The sequence below is a fragment of the Diprion similis genome, chromosome 6 (genome assembly GCF_021155765.1).
Source record: "Diprion similis isolate iyDipSimi1 chromosome 6, iyDipSimi1.1, whole genome shotgun sequence".
NCBI lineage: Eukaryota > Metazoa > Arthropoda > Insecta > Hymenoptera > Diprionidae > Diprion > Diprion similis.
In genome coordinates this window covers 6044014-6067807 of record NC_060110.1, presented here as the reverse complement: position 1 = coordinate 6067807, position 23794 = coordinate 6044014, and the positions used below count along the sequence as shown (strand labels likewise).

General features: G+C 43.4%; 2 protein-coding genes across 3 annotated transcripts; both read left to right on the top strand.

Annotated features, from left to right (window-relative positions):
- The first annotated feature begins 75 nt into the window (after positions 1-75).
- Positions 76-6955, top strand: LOC124406842 (splicing factor 3B subunit 3). Its single transcript, XM_046882475.1, has 13 exons — positions 76-235; positions 402-883; positions 1114-1286; positions 1366-1862; positions 2062-2227; positions 2478-2646; positions 3131-3282; positions 3637-3792; positions 4014-4305; positions 4488-5154; positions 5242-5358; positions 5560-5938; positions 6026-6955. The coding sequence occupies exons 2-13, from the start codon at positions 487-489 to the stop codon at positions 6512-6514; spliced, it is 3654 nt and encodes a 1217-aa protein (XP_046738431.1). The 5' UTR covers positions 76-235; positions 402-486; the 3' UTR covers positions 6515-6955.
- A 2828-nt stretch (positions 6956-9783) lies between these two features.
- On the top strand, positions 9784-21800 carry LOC124406844. 2 transcript variants are annotated; one of them, XM_046882481.1, is made up of 4 exons: positions 9784-10216; positions 15946-17493; positions 18967-20215; positions 21190-21800. In XM_046882481.1, the coding sequence occupies exons 1-4, from the start codon at positions 10214-10216 to the stop codon at positions 21483-21485; spliced, it is 3096 nt and encodes a 1031-aa protein (XP_046738437.1). In that variant the 5' UTR covers positions 9784-10213; the 3' UTR covers positions 21486-21800. The 2 variants fall into 2 exon arrangements, with proteins under 2 accessions (XP_046738437.1, XP_046738438.1); XM_046882482.1 differs by having other exon boundaries at positions 18967-20219; positions 21190-21440.
- Positions 21801-23794: the final 1994 nt, after the last annotated feature.

Genomic DNA, 23794 nt, shown 5'->3' with positions numbered 1-23794 from the left:
GAAATTTTCTACGGTTTGCTCCCTGAAAGTTCTACGTCACTTCCGCAATGCTCGTCAGTACCAGGCGTAACTTCCGTTTTCGATCCCTCCCGCGGTAGAACGACGATCGCCGCCATTTTCATTTCATCTCTCCGAGTCGCCGCGTCGTGTTAACGTTCCGGCTACGCTGTTCCAAAACGTTGAATAAAAATCCGCTGGCATCGGCGGATTTTTACCAGTTCAAAACAGCTATCAGGTAAAACCTTGTTCATCTAATCAGCCTCTGTCTATATCATGTCGTATTTATTTTCCCAAACAACTTCATGACCCGAAAATTGCATTTTCGTCAAAGCTGCGTATAGGCGCAGCCGGTTTTTCTTTTTACCAAACAACTTATTCATCGCAGTTATTTCTCTTTACAGCATGGCAGCCTGAAACTTATCTATGAGCACGAAACTGACGCTGACCAATTAACCTTCTTACAACGGATTATCGCCCGCACCCACGATGTATCTGTATAATCTAACACTGCAGCGCGCCACCGGCATCACCCATGCCGTCCACGGGAATTTTTCCGGTAGTAAAATGCAGGAGATACTTGTATCACGTGGCAAGTCGCTAGAGCTGCTCAGGCCTGACCCAAACACTGGAAAAGTTCACACCCTCCTGACCGTCGAAGTCTTTGGCATCGTCAGGTCTCTAATGGCCTTCAGGCTTACTGGAGGCACCAAGGATTATATTGTCGTAGGGTCCGACTCTGGTCGTATTGTCATTCTAGAATATATTCCTGCTAAAAATGCCTTCGACAAGGTGCATCAAGAAACCTTTGGCAAAAGTGGTTGCAGGAGAATCGTACCTGGACAATACTTGGCTATTGATCCAAAAGGAAGAGCAGTTATGATCGGTAATTACGAGAATTTGTATTTTTTACTCCGTTAAACCATGACCAGTTTCGTACCGAATGATGCTGATCTTATGATCCGTGTTTCAACTGATTATCCATTGATTATATTCTTACAAACTGATGGTACTATTAAAACTGCTAGTTTCTTACCAACTTGGCAAACTTTTTACAATTTAATCGATGTATTCTATTTCATATATTTATTTCTGATGATAAAATTGTTTTTTCAGGTGCTATCGAGAAGCAAAAACTGGTTTACATATTGAACAGAGATCCAGAAGCCCGTTTAACAATCTCGTCTCCACTTGAAGCCCACAAAAGCAACACTTTAGTATATCACACAGTTGGCGTAGATGTCGGGTTTGAAAATCCGATGTTTGCCTGCTTGGAGATTGACTATGAGGTGAGATACACATCTCTTACGATTTATTTGCAAGGGTTCTGAACTATATGTAATTGTCTTCTCTGTTTTTCCTGTACAGGAAGCAGATAGTGACCCGACTGGAGACGCAGCTGTTAAGACTCAGCAAACTTTAACCTTATACGAGCTTGATCTTGGATTGAATCACGTAGTGAGAAAGCACAGCGAACCTCTAGAGGAGCATGCAAATTTCCTTGTTTCTGTTCCTGGAGGAAATGATGGTCCTAGTGGGGTCCTCATCTGTTCAGAAAATTACCTAACGTACAAGAATCTCGGCGATCAGCACGATATACGTTGCCCAATCCCCAGACGTAGAAATGACTTGGACGATCCCGAACGTGGGATGATCTTCGTCTGTTCAGCAACTCACAAAACCAAGAGCATGTTCTTCTTTCTTGCCCAAACTGAGCAAGGGGATATTTTCAAAATCACCTTAGAAACTGACGAAGATATGGTAACAGAAATAAAACTCAAGTATTTCGACACAGTGCCTGTCGCCACAAGTATGTGCGTCCTGAAAACAGGCTTCTTGTTCGTCGCTTCTGAATTTGGAAACCAGTAAGTTCAGTATTTTTATTACAGTCAGATCTGATTTAGCTTTTAGCCGAAATATCATGTGATGTTTTTATCAATCCGTGTTTCAACTGATTACCGATGATTTCAACTTTTGATGCTGATGATGTTACCCATTTCTGGTCGTATCAATTCACTTTCCAATTGATCAAACACATTTGTAATCATTGTACTTCATTTACAGCTACCTATACCAAATTGCTCATCTTGGTGACGATGACGACGAACCAGAGTTCAGTTCAGCAATGCCACTCGAAGAAGGTGATACTTTCTTTTTTGCTCCTAGACCACTCAGGAATTTGGTTCTAGTCGATGAAATGGACAGCCTATCACCGATCATGACCTGTCAGGTACATAAAACTGAAACTGCATTTCTTCCACGTCCAAAATTTTTCAAGCATTTCCAAGTAGGAGATTGATCACCATTGTATTTTCTCCTGAGTTGTAATGCGATAAAAAAAATTCCTTGTCGCCTTTGTTTTGTACTATTACAAGCCGAAGTGAATCAAGGAATGACAATCACTTGACATACTTCACAATATCGTTGATATCCGTGTTTCGGGACAACAATAAATCATTTTGCTTGGTTTGTGTATGCAGGTCGCTGATTTGGCCAATGAAGATACTCCTCAACTGTACATGACTTGCGGTAGAGGTCCAAGATCCACGCTGCGAGTCCTGCGTCATGGTCTAGAAGTTTCGGAGATGGCAGTCAGTGAGCTTCCCGGTAACCCGAATGCAGTATGGACAGTGAAACGAAGAGTTGACGGTTAGTTGGCCACGTTTTAAAGTTAAAAAGATGAACATGAATGTTTTTTTGATCCACTTGCAAGAAGATGCAAGCCTATCGTAGCCCGGAAACATGCAGTGTATTCGTTTCATTTGATTCATTTGATTCATTTGCAAGATTTTTAACGGAGTATTCAAATCCGCTAGCTAGAGTCTCTGTTTAAAAAGAATATTAACGAACCTGGTGGCTTGATACACTTTTATCAAACACCAGTTCTCTCTTTCAGGCTGCCAGCGAGCTAGTGGTTGACTGATGCAATGCAGAAAGACTAACAGGTGAGGATCTTATCGATGGGTCTGGGATAAGTCCGACCTGTGAAACAGAACGGAAAAAAAAATTAGTAAAATGCGTCGCCCCTTGTACACCAAGATGCGGTCATTTTTCCGCGTGTCTCAACGTTCTTTGCACATTGGTTACTTTTCTTTCCTAATAATCTAGACGAATCCTTTGATTTCGGTTACAGAGGAGTATGATGCATACATCATAGTGTCCTTCGTCAATGCCACTCTTGTGCTTAGCATCGGGGAGACCGTTGAAGAAGTAACGGACTCTGGTTTCCTTGGTACAACACCTACCCTCAGTTGTTCTGCCCTTGGAGAAGACGCCTTAGTACAGGTAAATTTATTGTTCATTATCAAAATTCTAAACATAATGTCAAATGACCCTAAAACTCTAGTCATCTTAGACTATCTTATTAATTGACTGAGATACAATACATGAAATTTATAAGTAATACTTTGCACTGCGGTATCTCCAGCGCCTGGTCAACCACGCGTTGGTCGCAAAAACAGTGCTAAATCAAACTCTGAGGTTTCGCATCGTTGGAGCACACTGTCACTCAAACGTGTTCTCCTGGTATTTTAACCCGAACACTTGTACATGTAGCTATTGGTCGCATATCCAATATACGACTCGTGTACGACGATGTGTGAATTGAATGTGCATCCAATTTCTCTCTCTTTGTCACAGGTATACCCTGACGGAATTCGTCACATTAGAGCCGACAAACGAGTAAACGAGTGGAAAGCACCAGGTAAAAAGACCATTGTAAAATGCGCTGTGAATCAACGCCAGGTTGTGATTGCCTTGACAGGAGGAGAACTGGTCTACTTTGAGATGGATCCTGTGAGTTAGATTCTTTTTTTCTTGTGGATAGATTGCACAGTTTGTTCTCTCTGTGATGTGCCTTATTCTATGGAGATGTATAACGTGCAAAAATTAATCCGCTTTTGCTTCTTCTGTCCGGTAAATACTGGCTGGGTGAAACAATGGTGAACAACACGCCGTTTGACATTCAAATTCTGAATAAACTGAAGACCTGCAATTGAAGTTGTTCTTTATTACAGACTGGCCAATTAAATGAGTACACAGAGAGGAAAAAAATGCCATCCGAAGTGATGTGCATGGCCCTTGGTAACGTCGCGGCAGGCGAACAAAGATCCTGGTTCCTTGCTGTTGGACTTCAAGACAATACCGTCAGAATCATTTCCCTAGATCCGTCTGATTGTCTGGCACCCAGAAGTATGCAGGCCTTGCCTGCAGCTGCTGAGAGTCTCTGCATTGTTGAAATGGGGTCTAAGGAATCTGACAATTCGGAAGATTCTGCCTCTCAGCAATCAAGTTTATACCTAAACATAGGTAATTTTGAAACCAATGCTTAATTTCGTAAGATTTTTATAAATGCTGAAAATTTTCTGATGACAAAAAGACAGTTCCCTGAGTATTGATGAAAAACCTGCAGTGCTGATTATCTTCTGCTTCTCTGCGAACAAGCAATGGCGTGATTTCAATTATGCTCAGATTTGTATCTTGTGTTCTAGGTTTGCAAAATGGCGTACTTCTGAGAACGGTTTTGGACCCGATTTCCGGTGATTTAGCCGATACCCGAACTCGATATTTGGGGTCGCGACCGGTAAAATTGTTCAGAATAAAGATGCAAGGCAATCAAGCGGTGTTGGCAATGTCCAGTCGCTCTTGGCTCAGCTATTATTATCAAAATCGTTTTCATCTAACACCTTTATCATATGAAAGCCTGGAGTTCGCGTCCGGTTTCAGTTCCGAACAATGTCCCGAAGGCATCGTTGCCATATCCACAAATACACTAAGAATTCTTGCTCTCGAAAAACTTGGCGCTGTTTTTAACCAAGTTAGTTTCCCGCTTGAATATACGCCGCGTAAATTTGTGATTCACCCCGATTCTGCCCATCTAATCATCCTTGAAACCGAGCACAATGCATACACTGAAGAAACTAAGCAACAAAGACGCCTACAAATGGCCGAGGAAATGCAGGAGGCCGCCGGAGCCGAGGAAGCGGCTGTCGCCAGAGAGTTAGCTGAAGCTTTTCTGTCTGAAGAACCAAATGAAGCAGTATTCGGAGCTCCTAGAGCCGGGCCAGGCCTGTGGGCTTCAACTTTGAGACTGATGGCACCTGCCACTGGACAAACCTTGGAGCTACATCGACTGGAGCAAAATTACGCCGCTTTGTGGTATGTTTAATTTTTTATGCGTCTCTTTGTTTTCATTTCAAATTTATATCTGTAATTCTTGACCTATTGTATTAATCATTTTTACAGTTTGGCATTAGTCAGATTTGCTAATCAAGGTGATCAACAATTCCTCATCGTTGGTGTTGCAAAGGATTATCAGCTCAATCCTAGAGTGAGCAACGGCGGATTTTTATACACTTATAAGTACGTATAAAAATTGCTATTTCGCTATTGTGTTGTAGATTTTTTTTATGAGGTAAACCTATGATGAAAAATATCACATTAATTTCTGTACCTTGATGATATACCTGCAGTTCTGAACACTCGAGTCAGTATTAATATTCCGATGTAATCGAGAAAGAATTTTATCAATCTAATTTTTATGTTCACTTCGTTCGGTTCCAGAGTAAACATAGACTGTACAAACCTTGAACTTATGCATAAAACTGTGATGGACGAGGTTCCCTTAGCAATTTGTTCTTATCAAGGACGGGTATTGGTGGGAGTTGGAAGGATGCTGCGTCTGTACGATATGGGAAAGAAGAAACTCTTGCGAAAATGTGAAAACAAGCACATTCCAAATGCCGTAGTATCAATTAACGCCGTAGGTCAACGTATATACGTTAGCGATGTTCAGGAATCCGTGTATGCAGTTAGATACAAACGACAAGAAAATCAACTAATCGTATTTGCTGACGATACGCATCCGCGATGGGTCACGACGACTTGCGTTCTTGACTACGATACCGTCGCAACGGCTGATAAATTTGGAAACATTGCTGTGGTAAGTACTTGAACGATCATTGAATTTCATTTAATCTTATTTTTACCCAAAAATCAATTAACCCTGTTCGATTTTACGCGATTTTAGATTCGTCTAGCTTCGGGAATAAATGATGACGTCGACGAGGATCCAACCGGAAATAAAGCACTTTGGGATCGCGGGCTTCTGAACGGAGCCAGTCAAAAAGCCGATACCGTAGCGTGTTTCCACGTAGGAGAGACTGTGATGTCGTTACAGAAAGCTACGTTAATACCTGGAGGTTCTGAAAGTTTGGTGTATACGACGTTGAGTGGAACAGTTGGTGTTCTTGTACCATTCACTAGTCACGAGGACCACGACTTTTTTCAACATTTGGAAATGCATATGAGATCGGAACATCCGCCGCTATGCGGTCGTGACCATCTTTCATTTCGATCTTATTATTATCCTGTCAAAAATGTAATAGACGGTGATCTTTGCGAACAGTTCAATTCAATTGAACCGACCAAACAGAAGGGTATATCGGGTGATCTGGAAAGAACGCCCTCTGAGGTCTCAAAAAAACTTGAGGACGTCAGAACTCGATACGCCTTCTAAGTTTATTATGAAGAGGTCTCACTTTGAGAAACCATACGGTAAGTGAAGTTGCGCTCGACTGAATGACCCTTATTATGTTGGAAACATCATTCAGACTGTATAAGGTGACAGAGTAAAAATATTTTAACGGTATTGATCTTGTACTTTCGATTTCCCTTTGTTTAACGGCGCGCTGTGTGGAGAACTCGCTGATTTTTTTGAAGCTGGTTAACTATTGCTTTAAAAAAAGTAAATACTTGTTATCCTAAAATACTGAATTATCATCCAATACGTGGATTTTAAGAGAAATTGCAAAAAATGTAATTCCACGAGCACGAAACTGCTTCGACTGCACAAATTTGATTGCTTATCTGAATTTAATTCGTGTCGAATTTCACTAAAATTAAAAATTAAAACGCCAACCTCATGAACCCCGACTTATCAATAGAGCTTTTATGCGACTAATTTTCGCCTCCTTAACGTGAACGAAAGCAAGAAATTCTCTGTAAAGTATATTCATTATCTGATTACCCAGATTCGCGAAGAACTTCCTGAAATAAAATTTAGTTTCTTATGATAATATTACTTTGCGAGTTAACCAAGAAAGTGTTTTGAAATAATTAAAAACCGGTTTAGACTTGTAAAAATTGACAAAGGCCGACACACAACGTTATTAAGATTGATTAATAGTAGTCGCACAAAGCAAACAAATCAGGATTTTATTCAACCTAAATAAACAGTTTCAGTTTATCAATATAATTAATTTCAGAATTTTTTATTCGAGCGTAGAATCACGTTCCGTTGCTTGAAGGGGGAGAACGGTATGAATGACTAATTGTATTAGAATACGTTCGTTTGTATTTATTATTATCACCAACTTAGTGTATATTTGACTAATAAAAAATAATAAATGGTAAAAATAAAAAAAAATATAATTGTTTCAAACAAATCATAAAACTTTGAAACCAGACTGTCCTTATCTTCATTCCGCGTCAGCTCCCGTTTGTACGCCCTTGGGGTTTTCCGGAGGGCTTGGATCCTCTCGATGTGTCGTGGATGAGAAAGATGAAGGGGCAGAAGTCCCCGCGGTATTATCGATCATTACAGAACCGTGGGAGGGTGCGCGTGAGCCGCAGAAGATGGCTGTACAACGTTTCAGAATCTCGCTCCCTCCTATACGAGTCACAAATATCTATCCCGGTAGCATCAAGGTATGCGTCAGTGCATATAACGCACGGGGAAGCCAAGTCCGCAATTTCACGGATTTGAGTTGCTTCAAGCCGGTTGCGCAAACGCGCTACCATCGTCTGCCGCCTCAGACTTTCTTCTCTATATCGGCAAACGTTATTCTGGCTGACTCCGATTCGAAGAATCAATAAATCTCGAAGATTGGGTTTGGCTCGCGAGAGAGATGATGTGTACCTAGCTCCTTATCGAGACTTATCGCGACGATTCTGCGCAAGCAATTTTGTGGTAAATACAAACTGGAATAAGTCAAGAAAATGAAGCACTCAATTTCGAATTGACGTTTTGTTCCATAATGAATTAACTATAGCTACTAAGATGGTTCGTGGTGCTCAGTTGCGTTAGGTTTCATGCTCGTGCGATGATTTGCAGATTCACGTTTCGTAATTTTTTACTAATCGAGAGTTTGAAATTATCCAAAATGTATACACAGTCGAATCTCATTTTCAAGGATTTTAGACTACGTTGTGTATAATAATGATCTGATTTTGACATCTGAATGGATTCCTCGCAATTTCAGTTAATATACTTTCATCGATTCAAAATCTTGAAAAGAGTCAACTGACCAGACTATTTTCAATCACCGAATGGATTTTTGGTCTTAATGAATTTGAAATAATCACTGAATTGCGAAGGTAAAAGATTTCAATAAGCCCTGGGCCATACAATGCACACCAGACTGGATATTAAAGAAGGACGGGATTCGTGAATACAACTGATTGTGAGCTTATGTTTGGGTTTGAATTATTAATAAAAAATTAACCGACGACCGACGGAATTGTTACGCATTTCCACGGACCAACTCTGCCGACCGAATTGACTCTGAAATATTAATGTGCACACGCAGCACTCCCCCCTTTCGACGAGTACCTACATACAGTACATACATACTGCAGAAACTGTTTGCACCCGAAATGTGATTCTACATATACGGTCACGTATTTCAAGATATATGATGTTTATTGACAATAGAAATTAGTGACATTTTATACTCGAAGTCCAGGGAGATACTCCGAAAGTGAAAACCTTTGTGTGAAATAAAAATGAGACGGGGAAGCTTCTTTTTCACGAAAGAAAGCGAAAGTTGTTCTCGAAACTGATGAGTAATGGTTTATTTTATACATTTTCATGCATTTTCTGGTACATACTAAATCCTAATGACACAGTTTTTCATTATATATTCGTTATATAAAAAAATATATGTGCAAAACGAAATTTTATTTTCCACCGCTGTGTAGAAAATTGACGCAGTAAGCACAAATCCAACGCTCATCGTTATCGTAGCTTTAGGGGGTTGGATGCGAACACTCAGAAATCTTACAAATATCGATCACTGAATGGTAGGTGACTAATATCATAATTATCGACGCGCGATATGGAGCAAAAAGTTCGTATACCTAGATTCTACGTCACGATGTTAACAATTCAAAAAGCCAAGAGCCTGGGGGAGGGGGGATGACGGTGTGCGCGAGGTAGAGAATACTGATCCAAAAAAATTTTGTCCTTTTTGCGGTCCACAACAGGAGCCTGCGGCCGCTGAGCGAATAAGTATTGCTCCGCGGGTCGCGTCGACTTTTGAGCCCGAACGGATTTGAATCGGGGAGTGCGCGCGGCAGACAATCGACGTCAAACCAACAATGTGCACAGGCTCGCGACGTTCAATCGACGTCCGTGACGCGCTTACGTCTGCGTGGTAAGCGGGGATAGATATTTATGCATTTCAAGTTCTCCCGTAGCCGTTGGGCTTATCTACCCGGTTGGCTGTCCGCAGGTACATACATCGCACGTCAGCCTTCAATATCGAACGCGCGTAACAACGAGACAAGAAAACTGGATCACACGGTGATAGCCTAGGCCATGTCCGATCGCATTACAGAATCCCACCAGCCGGAGCTCCGCGGTCTGCACGTTAATTAAGCGGAAATCATAGCGCGTCCGCTTCGATCTGCTCATCGGACGGAATCTGATGGGCGAATCTTGAACCGCGGCGAACGGGGGTGGAGGGTATTTCTGGTACACGGGGTATGTAAGGGCGACACGGCGATCGATGCACACGGCGCCCAGCGGCCAGGCTCTCGGCTCTGCCCCCAGCACATCGTGCCTCGTGCTGCGTGCACCTCCAGCGTACAATTCGCTCCCGGATTGCCCGTACGTGGGTGCGTGGGTGCGTGCATGCTTGCCGTGTGACAGGCGCTGGAGCTGCTCCTGCTGCTGCTGGTGTCGTTGCTGTCCGGTTTTTATGGGTGCAGAGGTGATTTAGTGCGGCGTGCGTGCGTGCGTCTTGCCCGTCTAACTGTTCGTCGTCTACCTGCGTGCGTACGTACGTCTGGGGATTCAAGACGCGTGCCAAGAGTCAAACGGCTGGGGTAATACGCCGGGTGAACATGCCGAAAAGGATATCACTTGCGTATTACCACCTGCACCACAGATCTGCGGACAGCGAAGAGGCGGCGTAGAGCTGCATGACGACGCAGCATGGTGGGTTTGTAATTCTATTACTCCTGATTCACACCTTGCTACGATTCCCCAATCTCGATCATTCCCCCATGTACTTCACTCTCGCTTGCCTGTGTTCGCGGTTTTCTTCAACTTCAAGAAACTCAATTAGCCTGTACCCACTCCCGCTTCTATTCAACGCGTACTTTTCTAACCATTGGGGATGCACGATGGTGTTCATCCGTTATTTCTACTCCTTACCTGCAACGACAATTTGTGCATTATAATCGTAGTTGAAGCCAGCTGTAAAGGTTGTAATGATTATTAATTTGGAAATGAAATCGTAAAGGTGATGTGTTGTTTATTGTATTACCACGAACGTGTCTTTTCATGAGGGCAGAACTAATTGACCTTTTACACTACCCTGCGTAAATCGTACAGTAGGGTTCATTCGCTTAATCCAATTACTTTTTCAGACCTGTAATCCCCACGTACGTAAGGCCAACTTCCATATGCTCTAGATTTCGGGCCGGATTTCTTGTCACTGCCGAATTATCCAATTATTTTCAGATTTGAAAAGATTGTAAGAACCAGGCATCGAGATTGAAAAGCTTATCTCAATCTCGACAGTGAAAGAGCGCAACATTATGTATCTATATGGCTTAATAATTTCGACACATGTATATCAAAAATGAATTACAATCCTTGAGCCAAGCATCAGACCGTGAATCACAGTAATTGACGGGGTCTCCGCAAGTCTCGGGACAAACTGCAGAATACATATCAAACTCAGGTCTTCAAAGCAACGTGATAGAAAATTTTGTAGGAGTATTCGAATACTAAATGCGTGATATAAGATAATTATTATTATATTTACTCGGTTGCAAAATTGCTTTAATCTAGAATAACGTTGGGCGTGGATTCGACTTGGAATATAACTCGGCGACGGTGTTTATAGAAATGTTCATTATTGCTATGTTTTTATGCACCTGTATTTAAAACCCTGAGCCAGTTACTTTCGAAACGTTGGCAACAGCAATTTGCACAGGATACGATAACATGAGCCGTCCAAAACGAAATAATCCTCCCTCTAAAGCAGGTTTTAATTAATTACCATACGGTTGAGCGAATAATGATTGAGGGTATGGATGAAAAAGAGGGTTAAGTTGAAAAATACAGATTGAAATAACCGAGAAAAACGTGGCAGAGTGCTGAAACGGTATCAAAATTGATCGATTTCACCAAATTCTTGTTAAGGTAATTTTAAGGCGGAAATATGTGTCAATTATTCAGTAATTCAAGTGAACAAAAAAGTATGAGACAAATGGAATTTTAATTCTTATCTTTTTTATAAATTTTGACACTTACGTGAAGAATAAACTCGTTTATTGATATAAAGAGGAAATCATTGAAGGTATCGCTTTTGTTCACTCGTCTTGAACGAGTGCGAATTGTGAAACTGCAGTGGAATTATTTCGCGCTACGATACCTCGCGCTCGACTGCAGATCGCGAACTTCTATTTACCTTCTCGTTAAACCGCGAAAGGACGAAAAGACAAACGTCGAGCTGACGTCGTGCCGCGTTGACTACGAACCGTCGCGTCGCGTGAAAAGGCAGAGCTTTTGTTCAGCTACAAACTCTCTCCTTCCCTATACGCCACCTAACGCAATCCTGCACTCTCCATTTATATCTCTTCTCTACTTTTTACATTTTTGAACTGTTTCTGTCATGCCACGCGGTTCTCTTCACTACGGCTTTGCATACTTGATATCTGTATGAAAGCAAAAAACAGAACTCGTACTGTTCGAAGCGCCTTGATGCGACGACTCTTCTCTATTGAAAGAATACGTTTTGCGTTTAGGTGTCAAATATTTACACCAATGTACGTTGTTTAAGAAACGTTGATAAGAATGAATCGGTCAGAACTTCTGATTCAAAATTTGGAAAAAGAGGAAAACTCGTTTGAAAAGTTTTCAGCTATGTTATTTACATACGTCAATGATATTGAACACGAATGAAACAAATCTAATCTATCTACATTGTCTATCATAATCTCAGTAAGAAAAAATAATAAAACAAAAGATACGCCGCATAAATAACAAAAAACAGGAAACAATATAAAGTCGTTCAAAATGTATCCTAGTAGACTTTTATTCTGTCAAACTGCGTATTTCACCCCACACAAAACATTTATCTCTAATGGACGCACCATGGACATCCATGATGGATATGCAATACCTCTATCTATCTCTATCCATTTCAAGCGAAATGAAGTACGTGAGAGCTTTATTAAAGATCCAAACGTTTGCTTGCTATACTTCTTCTATAACTCTACTAGATATCCACACTGATCTCGATTAGAGATTTCATCAATTTTGCGAAGTACAAGTTTGAACCTCCCATGGACGTCTTCTCTAGTCATTATCAATGTGCACCACGATCTTGTAAGATCTTATAGATACATTATACCGGAAGTCTCTGGTGAAAGTGCCAACTCCGAGTCACGCGGTCACCCCCAGTGATATTGTGGATTTCTGTGGATGTCTTTTAGACAGTTGTGGATCCTGTGTGGACCTCTAGTAGATTGAGTTTTCTGTGTGAAACGCTCCTGAAATTTTCAACAAATGTGTACCTCCATATGCTTTTTTAACGGTAAGAATTACCCATATGACCTAAGCCCTGAATTTTACAACGGTAGGGTTGGCTTGTGTTGCAAACAATTTGAAGTATGTTTCGCGAAATTCGCTGTCGGAATTCCAGAGTACAGTTTTATTTTTATCTTTGGGTTCACACCAACGTACAGACATACATGTATTCTGGGAGTGCGCACATTTTTTTCTTTCGCTTTAAAAACTGCAACGTGTCTCGGGAATTTTGCCTGTTGCATGTCCAGCTAGTCTCAGTGGGGTGGCTGGAGTATTATATTAAGCAATTTCATGCACGTCTGTTTGCCGTTGGAAAACAAGTGTACATAGGGGGCCACGGCTTATCCCTCTTGTCATTACCGTGATTCAAGCGATCGTTCAATTCCGTAGGACAGGAACGAATCTCATAGTTTCCAGATATAATGTTTATCGAGGCCAATTGAGTCGGGCCTACGAACATGGATCAACGTTGTTCAATATCATGTATACCGATTGTTTTTTCTGATCATGAAATTCGCCGTTCTACGCCAGCAGATAGGCAACCGAAGGTACATTTTGGATACCTATGGCATGCAAAATGTAGCTTCGGTTGCCTATCTACTGGCGTTGATGGGGCGAGTTTAAGAACAAGCGCCGAACTTCGAGGTGCGCAGCGCGTGACCATGAAAAAAGAGGTAGGAATGCCGGTGAAACTTTATTAGCTGTGGAAAAGCGAGCTTCTTTACAGTGATATTCGTGTATACCTACCCATTTCCAGCTATCGATTTTCAGTCCGAAAGAAACTGTGACTTGGATTCTACACGAATTATGTGATATTGCATGACAATCTCTTATGTCGGCTGAATCACCAGTCATTGTCACAAAATTCGTATAGAATCAAATTTGCGTTTTGTTTCGGAGCGAAAATAGGTGACCGGAAGTGGGTATGCACGGATGAATATGGCTGCACAGTAATATTCATTAGTGCCTTAACCGTCCAACTAACTTGTTGTCGGTAGTTTCTCTTGTCCCTCGTGCGTATGCGGGTGTTTGTATTTGCGACTGCCAACCTGCTCTTCTCTCCATTCCTCACTCCCTACATTACAAACATAATTGTAATGAATAAAGTCTGTTATTATTTCCATTATTATTCTTTCAAGTCGGCTGCATCGCTCGTATTTTTTGACATAATTCGTCTAGTCCCGAAACTTGCATTTTGTTTCGGACCGCAGATAGGTAGCCACAAGTGGGCAGGTATACACGACTATCACTGTACTACATGATCGAGCAATTTGCAATCCCCATCTTTTTGCTCTGCGCAGCGGTTACCCGCGGTGAAATGGATGAGACAGAAAAGTAAACGGTTGAACGAGCAGGTGAGGAAAAAACGAAAAAGATATCAGGATGAGAAGAGCTAAAAAAATATATATTGAAAGGATGAAAGAAAACTTTTAGCCAACACCGTTCGAGTGGCATTCCCGTAGTCCAGGACACCTTCTCCTCCACCTTCGCGGTTAGTGGGAGACAAACCGCCGCCTCTGCACTCCACTCCCCTCCCCCGCCCCCCTGCCCTTCCCTTTCACCGCACGCAGACAATAGCTAAGCTTGCTGCAGGGTCCAGCAGGACCTGCCGGTGATAATAGCGCTCTCATCTCAAAAAACCGCACCGCCCTGGGACAAAGATGAGGGAAAAGTCTAGTGGCCTCGTAAAACTATCCCCTGTGGCCTGTACTCGCTTACCGGAGCAAGGGCCTTCATGAATCAAATCCATTTCCACCTCTTCACATTTTTGCTCCCTCCTTCTCATAGCTTTGCCTCTACGCGGATGTAAGTTTAGAATGCGGCAAAAGGTGTGCTTATAAAATTTTACGTGTGAACCAGAGAGACAGGTAGATATGTTCATGTATCCCGCACATACGGGATAGTCCGATATTGTAAAAAGAGAAGAAAAATATTATCCGTATCCTGCCGCGCGTTGGCTTTCCTCGCAGAGTTTTAGTAGAGGAAAAATTTCCATCAGTTTTTACAGTGAGATTAATTTTTAAAACACAATTACAAACTACTGTATTGTGTTATGTGGTCAAATTTCCAGTTTGTGTATCCAGGGGAAATAGCTGTTGAAAGTTAATTAACGTATTAATTTTTCAACTTACAATAATTCACATAGTTATTTCTTTCGATTCCGATCAACACCAAAAAAGTGGATGAATGCATTTATTATTTTATACTGGATTGAGTTAGATATTTCGAGTACAGTTCTAACTCTAATTCTGAATACGCGTCTACTTCGAAACGATATTTAATCGCATAAAATTAATGAAATTTCTTTTCGAATGTATCATTATACTTGAAATTAGTAAAGTTGATTCATCTGCGCTAGCAACAAGCCGCGGTAAGTTTAGGCGCGATCGCGGGGGTACGCAATTAGGTGGATCGTCGTTAACCGCAAGATGGCGCTGATCGGTGGAAGAAAAAATAATTGACCGGGAATCGACACTCGGTTAGTCAGTCTGATTTGAGTCTCCGGCCATTCCAGTCGCGCTCGGAACTCACTTGTTCTCTTCTTCTCCTCTCCAATTTAAACTGTAGGTTCCCGCCAGCCGATCGAACCTCCATAGATTCACGCCTTCGGCCTCCGAATCTTACGGCAGCTCTCCACTTGCGAAACACAACCATTGATCGTACACTAACACCTCATACACTCTTGACACAACTTTACTACTATAATAATAAGAGGTTTTTAAGCTACAGCGGCTTTTTCCTTGTGAGCCAATAAATTGCAACACATTCTCTTGGCTCAACTGAGTATTTAGACAAATTTATTTCGTTTCATATTTCATCCTCAAATCCTTATTTCTTTTCATATAGAATCACGGAAGCCTTTCATGTTGGAAAGTTTTCCGACGCTACAGTCCGCTTCAACTTTGTTTCAAATGAAAAAAGAATATATAAAACCTAATTAGTCTTGCGCAAACTACTGCAACATTGAATTTAAAAAATTCATGAAACTTCCGTATTCTACCTCGAATGATTTATATACAACATTTGTTTGTAATTCAGGATAGAAAATCGCGCATTGGCGTCACTGTGACGAAATTCACAGCGCCTTTCAATCCCACGTGCATTTTAATTTCCTCCCATTTCAGGGCAGAGCTGATGCTGGGGGAGGATGGAAAGGAGTATGGTTGAGCATAATCGTGATGCTGGGAGGATCGGGTGGTGTGGAGGGTGCAGGAAGCTGCGGACTTGCGGAGCTGGGCTGCAAAGACGGTCATTGCGTGCCACTAGACGCGTACTGCGACGGTAAGGACGACTGTGGAGACGGAAGTGACGAGCCGGCATTGTGCACGCCGTGCAACCGGACGTACCACGGAGTGGAGGGCCGGACGTATAAGCTGGTGCTTCTGCGGCCGGTGCAGGTGCGGCTACCCTTCTTCTGCCACCTGACATTCACGGCTGGGGGTCCCGGGCACGGCGAATTGGTCCAACTTCTTTGGGAGGAGTTCAAAATCGGTCGGTTGGACCCGGATGCCAAGGACGCAACGGGCAGCTGCCCCGAGGGCTCGCTACAGCTCGCGGAGCTGGGTCGGCCCTTTACGGGGGGCTCATGGTGCGGTGCGGGGAAAGGGCGCGCCTCCTACTACAGCGAAACGAGCACCGTGACGGCCTCCGTCAGGCTCTTCCACGCGCCGACGTCGGTCCCCTTCGAGTTCAGCCTGCGCTACCGGTTCGTCGCGCGAAGCGAAGCGATCGCGCGGCTGGGCCAGCCGGGACTACCGTTTGAGCGGGGGGCCCCGGTACCAGGGACCTACTGTTCGAGGAACTTTTACGAGTGCTACCGTAAGCGGTGTCGCGTCCAGAGTCCGAACTACCCGGGCGAGTATCCGCGCAACGCGACCTGCCTACTGAATCTGCGTCAGAAGGAGGTCCCCACCTGCAAGCACGCCATGATGGCCGTCAGGCCCAGCGCTCCGGGGCCCGCCGGTCTCGCCGCGAGTAACACCACCCTCGCCGTCTGGCAGGACTGCCCCCCCGAGCGGGACCGCATCGTCATTCGCGACGGCACGGGGCCCGACGACCCCGTGCTTCTCACCTACTGCGGGGGGCCCCTCCCTCGCGTCACAGCACGGGGCCCCACCATGCTCGTCGAATTTCGCAGCTCCCCTCTCGCCATCCCCCTCGGCGCGTCCGCGCTCAGACTCGAACTCGAGGCCGAGGTCGTCTTCGTCGACTCCGACGGGCTCGACTACGCCCGCGGTATCCAGGGCTGCCACTTCTTCGTTAACGGCACGGCTTGGCGCTCCGGCGTCCTCAAGGCCCCCCTTCATTCTCTGCCACCCGGCTCGAGCTGCACCTGGAACATTCAGGGCCTCTCTGGCGACCGCGTCTGGATTTACTTCTCGTCCTATTCTCAACGCGACCTCACTGGCAACGCTGAAAACAACGTCAGCGCTCAGACCGATCGGCCCTGCGCCGTCAAAATCACCCTCTGGGACGGTACCCCAAGCAGTGGGCTACCCATTGTTACTCTCTGCGACGAGGCACCGAGACTCTGCGCTCACGCGGCTCTTCGCAATGCCACCAGGGCTACTAGGCCATGTACCGCCGAAGAAAGCTACCTCACTGTCGCCCCGACTCTCACCCTCAAGATGGAAAGTTCACCTGGGACGGTGCTGCATACAGTCAACTTTCAGGTTCGCTCAACTTTTATTTATTAGCTGCAATACTAGTTATTTGTATTATACTCGTCGTTTTCGATTGGATATAGATTGGGAAGAACAAACTATTTTTCATCCACTTTAGTCGACCTCGGGCGGGCGGTATTTGTAGTTCGCAAATATTGTGCCTACCGACGATTGTCATTCGACGGATATACCTATGTCGACGCTTTATTGCCTCTCCGTCGACCTGTAGTCGTGTTTATAGATATCTATCCGGATCCCCGAATTGATTGCAGCTTGAATGAGTTTCAATAGCGTTCGCTCAAACCAATTGGATTTCGATGTTGTTATTCTGTTCGATTGACATAATATTGAACCAATTCTGAGACTATCTAGCTGCATCATTACATTCAAAAAATTACATACCTATCGTACGTTATGATGTATAGGGTGTCCCGTTACTCGGGAACTATATTCCGCAGCAATATTCTTGTTAAGTGAAATTTTTCTACAGCACTGTATGTTGACGAAGCTATAAGTATGGATAAGTATTACGTAACAGAGATGCAGGCTGTTTAGCTAATGGGTCATACGTTTTTCTTTACGTCTGATTAACTTGAAATTTGAAAATTGAGTGATTTGATATGCGGTCGTTTATTACAGAATGGTTGCTATTTGGCTTCCCTATTTTGAATTTTAGCATTTCTACTTCCGATAAGTTATCAGCGTTCACTTCCGGGTACCAAGTTTCGTCCAAGTCAAAGAATTTCTGGTATTCACTACCGCCGTGATGAATAGATATAAAAAAATTATGAATTTCTCTTTCTCGCAGATGTAGCAAGAATATGTGTTCCACACATGACGTATTTATCTGCAGCAAAATAAATACAAGATATGTATGCTATGTACATTTCAAATTAATCGTGCATAGGTATATCTATAACATACCTGCATATACTTGTATTTATTTTATCGTTTTTCTATATATATGACTAATATACGACAATAACATTAATCATCTATATTTTGAATTCATATATATATATATTTTCGTACAAGAAGGGTTTATTATCCGCAAGTTACGGGACACCCTATATGATACATAAGAGATGTTTGAAAAGTAAAGTGGTGAAAATTTGCATAATAGTTATTCAAACGTTATGTTTCACTCAAAAGTGCGTGTTTCACCAAACGGTAATATCAATTTGCAATGCATCGCGGTGATAAAAATTCAAACATATTTTTAAAAGGTCCTGACGAGTAAAGCAATACTTTTGATTAAAAATTTGACAACCGAAGAGATAGCATTTATATTTATGTAGAGTTCCGCGCCAAGTACATTAGCGAAACGTAGAAGGATACCGATACTCTTTACCGTATCTCATATTTCCGGCTGAGATCTCCGAGAATTTTTCGAAACACATCAGGCCGTGAGAGACACCCTTCTCTCTCTCCTTGCGAAAAGTGCTGTGCTAATCGTAAAAATGCTTCGCTTTTCTCCCCCAGGCGCGGTACGAATTCGTGGCAACGTTGCAGGGCGGCGAGAGCTGGATCGAGGGTGCGTGCAATCGGGTGTGGCGGAAGGTACGAGCGGGGACCATAACGTCGCCAAGGGACGTCCGTCTCTTCGGTAGGGGCGGCGCGTCGCGGTTGGAGTGCCGCTACCGCGTCGAAGGGGGCCCGGGTGAGCGGGTCCGTCTTACCCTGCACAACGCAAGTCTCGGGGAGTTGACGACTTGCGTAAGCGAGCCGGATTCCCACACGGGGCGACCGCGTTGCTTACCGGAAGTCGGATCGCGGGAGGCCCACCTGACGCTCTTCGAGGCGCCCTGGAGGGACTTCAGACTGCCGCGGGCCTGCCTTTGCGACAACACCTCGCACCTCCCCCTGACTCACATATCGACGAGCCGAGCCCTGGAGATCACGTTCCTTGTCGATCAACAAGCCCCGCACGAGGATTTTGAAACCGTATATTTCCACGCGAGCTTCGAGCTCGTTAGGGTGCCGGAGTGCCCGCGAAAACAGAGGGTTCGGGGCGAAGGTGGGGAGCTCAGGTTCGTCGCACCCCCGCTATCCAGGCCCGATATATACTGCGAGGGCCTCCCGTGGCTCGTTGAGGCCCGGGAAAATCGCTCGCTGTTTCTCCTCACCTGGGGCTGGTTTCTGCCCCTCGACTCGAACCCCGCCGTCGGTCAGTCCGTCATCAGCGACGCGCCGCGATGCCCCACGAGCAATCGCGTCCTCCTGTACTCTGGGAAGCCCCCCAAACTCCTCAAGGTTGTCTGTCCTGCCGAGCCCGGTGCCCGGGAGTACGCCGTTCACGTCTTCTCCGAGGAGTGGCTCAGCACCGAGGGGGAGGGGGGCGCGGGCAAGGATGCCTGGCTGGGACCCCCGCGGGCCCCGGCCCTTCTCATCGACTTCGTCGCTAGGGAGCCGGGACAGGCCGCGGCTTCTTGGCTCGAAATATCCAGGAGCAGATCGGCCCTCCGGAGGCAGCTGAGACTCCCCGAACGCGGCGTCGAAAATGACACATCTACAACCGGTGACTGTCCGCACAGGTGCCCAGAACTCGGTGCATGCATTGCTGCCAGCCTATGGTGCGACGGCAGGCCCCATTGCCCATCTGGTCACGACGAGGAACACTGTGGAAACGGCGCAAGGCTCTTGGGCATGCTTCCCCCCGCCGTTTGGCTCTTCGTCGCCGGGACTGCCGGCGTCGTTACGGCCTTTGCCTGTATCCTCGCTATCTTAATTGGCAGGTATTCTTGTTTTTCATCTATCTATGCATCGGTTTGCTGTTCTGTATCTCTTTCTGTGTCTATTTTTTAATTACTTTTATCGTCTTCTTCTTTTTCTTCTTCGTCTGCTTCATCTTCATCTGTTGCTATTGCTTCTTTGTCCTGTACACCGAGCGTTTTCGATGATACTCTCTACTCAACGCTAGTAGATAGGCAATCGTAAATTCAATTTTCAAAATGTAACAATACATAATTAGGCTTCGGTTGCATATCTGGTGGTGTTCGGAGGCAAGTTCCGCACAAGACTCACGGGAGCTTTTATCTTTAATTCTGTTGATCGAGTTTTCTTTTCGAGTTTTTGCTAAACAATTCATGATGAAGATCAGTGAAAATAAAAAATAAAACGAATTCGTAAGTACATGTAAAAATATTATTTATCTTTTATCGATTCACAAAAAAAATTAAAACTCATTTCCTCCCAAAAATACATAAACAAAAAAAATATCCAACGGATTGTGTTTTTTCCATCAAACGTTAGAAAGCCGTCGACTGAGCATGCTTTCCAAATTTGAAGGCAATCTGTTGAATAGTTTTTTAGATATCACGCACATCGTCAACTGAGGATCATCACGCGTCGAGGGAGTGTGAGGCGTATTTTTGGGTGGAAGTGATTTCTAATTTTTTTGTGAATAGATAAAAGATAAATAAATCCACATGTTAAATTTCGCATTGATCCGTTGTACAGTTTCTTCACCAGAAAATTAGAAAAAATCGATACATTTAGCAATAATAAAAAAAAAAAAACCCTCCCTTAAATATAACTTTCGTTGCCTAAGCTTCAATGAAATCGCGCGGTATGGACAAAAGCAAAAAAGAAATGACGCTGAAATTTTGTTGCTAAAAATTTGGTGTACCTGGAATTCCTGGAAAACAGTGAGAATGTACTGATGAGAATTTGCGTGTGCTTGGTTGTTTGTTACACGTTATACAGGTCCAAGAAATCGGCACGAAGACTCCGTTACGAAGGACAGTACGAGGGAAAGAAACCGCGCCGAGCACCAACCGAAGAAACCCTATTGGGCGCAGCCTCCTGACAACAGCAGCCCGGCTTCGTGGAGTACATCCACGTCGACCGGGAGACAACAGTCTAGAGACACGATGCTGTACTTTACCGTCCAAGTTACTAACTTAACTGAAAACACCCCCAGCTGGTGCCAAGATATCGGCACCGTTACAGGGGCGTATCTCTGTGATACACCACCACGATCTATTTTAGGGGACTTCTAAAGCGTGGGGGCCCCGCTTAGTCGTTATCATGTATGTTATATAATGTACTCCCCACGGTAGACCTATTCCCACTGCCACATTACCGTCGTATATGTATGTATATACGATACACCATTGTACTGTGGACACGAATTAACAAATTCAGCACAGTGTAGCCCGCCATAATTATTGCGTATAAAAATTACTTCGTATGAGTGGGGAATTTCACGGTTATTACCTACATTGAATAGACGTGTGTTCTGGTTCAACTCCGACGACGAGCTTGTTTTACAAATGTATCCGTTCATTGAGTACTATTTGCACCCAGTACAATTTGTCTTTCGTCTAGTACTCTGGGAATTCATTTTACGTTTTTAAGCGTAAAAACATAAACATAATTTTTTAGTACAAAACTAGCGACGACGCGGATATTGAAATGTTTATTTACCGGTGGGGAAGAAATAAAACGAGTCAACCGATTACGGTAGAAACCTGCATTTCGAACAAGCGCGAGAACCTTAGTTCCACGGTTCTAAGGCTATGAAAGTTTGGAGTACTTGTTCACCTGCCGAGGGACGGTTTTACAACAACAGCCATCCGAATGAGGAAAAAAACACAGTTCATCTCAGCATAAACATAATACATAGAACACACGAACAGGGAGTGAAGTACTCCAGATGAATTCTCCAAAATATATTAAATATTTTTGCAATCTTATGGTGGAGTGTATTCACGACATGTGAATTCAAACAGTGAGCTAAGATCTAACATGGCTGCCATTGACGCGTCACAATTTTGTTTTCTCTGCCCGATTATCCTCGGTATTAATCGGTGAATGAGCGCTTCGTCACCCGACAAAAAATCACGACAGGGAAAATTTAGTTTTAATTTTACGGTTGTTAGAACTTTAGAAATTGAGAATTCAACTTCTGAAACACTTCCGTACGTTAGTCCAAATGCATTGCCTTTGTTTCATTCTAGCAAGTGAATGTCATACACGCCTAAAAGTACACTCGGATCAAAATACGCGGTTGTTAGTCAATTGCTGTCACGGGTAAGGACCGTATGCGGTACGTCAGACTCATCCGCGCCGACGGAATTTTTGGACTGGAATTAATTGCGAATGTGAACACAGTAGTGCTTCCATCCTCATTATATGCTGAGCTAAGGTCGTCTAGTTTTCCTGCAAAGTGCACTAGGTGAATTGTGAAAAAAATCTACGAAATAAAAATTAAAAAGATACTTCAAATCCCTCTCTCGCATACATAGGTGTACGTTATACATACACTTACATATAGGTATACGTATATATTCACAGTAAGTGGGTCTATTTCCGGTCTGTTGAGTTCAGTACTGCAAAAGAAGTTCTCCGGGTAGGGGTAAAAACCTGAAATTACCGATTGACAGAAGTACGAGAGTATCGAATTTTCATAGACACGAAAATTTTATTCGTAGAATTTAAAAATGTGGGAAATCCAAGAATAGAAAATTGAAAATATTGAAAGTCGAAATGAAGAAACAAAGTATAGAAAAACAGAACGGCAAATTCGAAAATCTATACAGAATTCTACATTATCGAGAAGAATCTTGATGATTCTAGAGTTTGGCATTCTGTGTTGTGGCCTTTCTCGTCTTTTACTACCCCATACTCTGACTTTCAACATTTTGACATTCTATAAATCAAGTTTCGGCTTTTATAAAAATTCGATATTATGTCCCTTAGATTTTTTGATCTTTCTATATTTTTACCCTCACCCCATTGTGATTGTATAAAAATTGTAAGTTCACGATCAAAAAAAAAGACGAAAACGAAACACTGCCTTCCAATTACCGAATTGAATTCTACGTAAGCTTCGCAGTAATCTCCAGGGGCCGTCATTACAGGTACTTCGCAATGCGATTCAGCTCACCCCTACTCGATTCATTCGCTCCCTTGTTCCAGCTCCTCTCTTTTTTTTCATCCTGGGTCATCCCCTTTAAAAGTTTCTCCATGGAGGTGACCCACACGTATATACTGCACACTAATTACTCTCGCATAACCTAACCATACCTAACACAGTCGTACTCTGCATATACACACACATTTCTACAAAACACTGTACATATACATGTACACACGTCTGCACATTCCGTTTTACATACCTACATGTTTCCACTATGTATATTACGCATACGTATATACTTGTACGCGGGAGCGAACTTAATTAGCACACTAGTACATACATACATTTTCATTCATTCATACGTGATTATATTCGCAGGGTTTTCCACATACTCGCCAGCGAATTCAGTATAGACTGCTTACTTAATTAGGAAACATGAATTACTAA

What these genes read in the sequence shown, in the direction of transcription:
- LOC124406842 (XM_046882475.1), top strand. Translation starts at nt 487, where the DNA reads ATGTATCTGTATAATCTAACACTGCAGCGCGCCACCGGCATCACCCAT. An exon ending in AGGAAGAGCAGTTATGATCG is followed by an intron (nt 884 to 1,113) that starts GTAATTACGAGA and finishes TTGTTTTTTCAG; the next exon opens with GTGCTATCGAGAAGCAAAAA. An exon ending in GGATTTTTATACACTTATAA is followed by an intron (nt 5,359 to 5,559) that starts GTACGTATAAAA and finishes GTTCGGTTCCAG; the next exon opens with AGTAAACATAGACTGTACAA.
- LOC124406844 (XM_046882481.1), top strand. An exon ending in TGCATACAGTCAACTTTCAG is followed by an intron (nt 17,494 to 18,966) that starts GTTCGCTCAACT and finishes TTTCTCCCCCAG; the next exon opens with GCGCGGTACGAATTCGTGGC. An exon ending in TATCCTCGCTATCTTAATTG is followed by an intron (nt 20,216 to 21,189) that starts GCAGGTATTCTT and finishes CACGTTATACAG; the next exon opens with GTCCAAGAAATCGGCACGAA.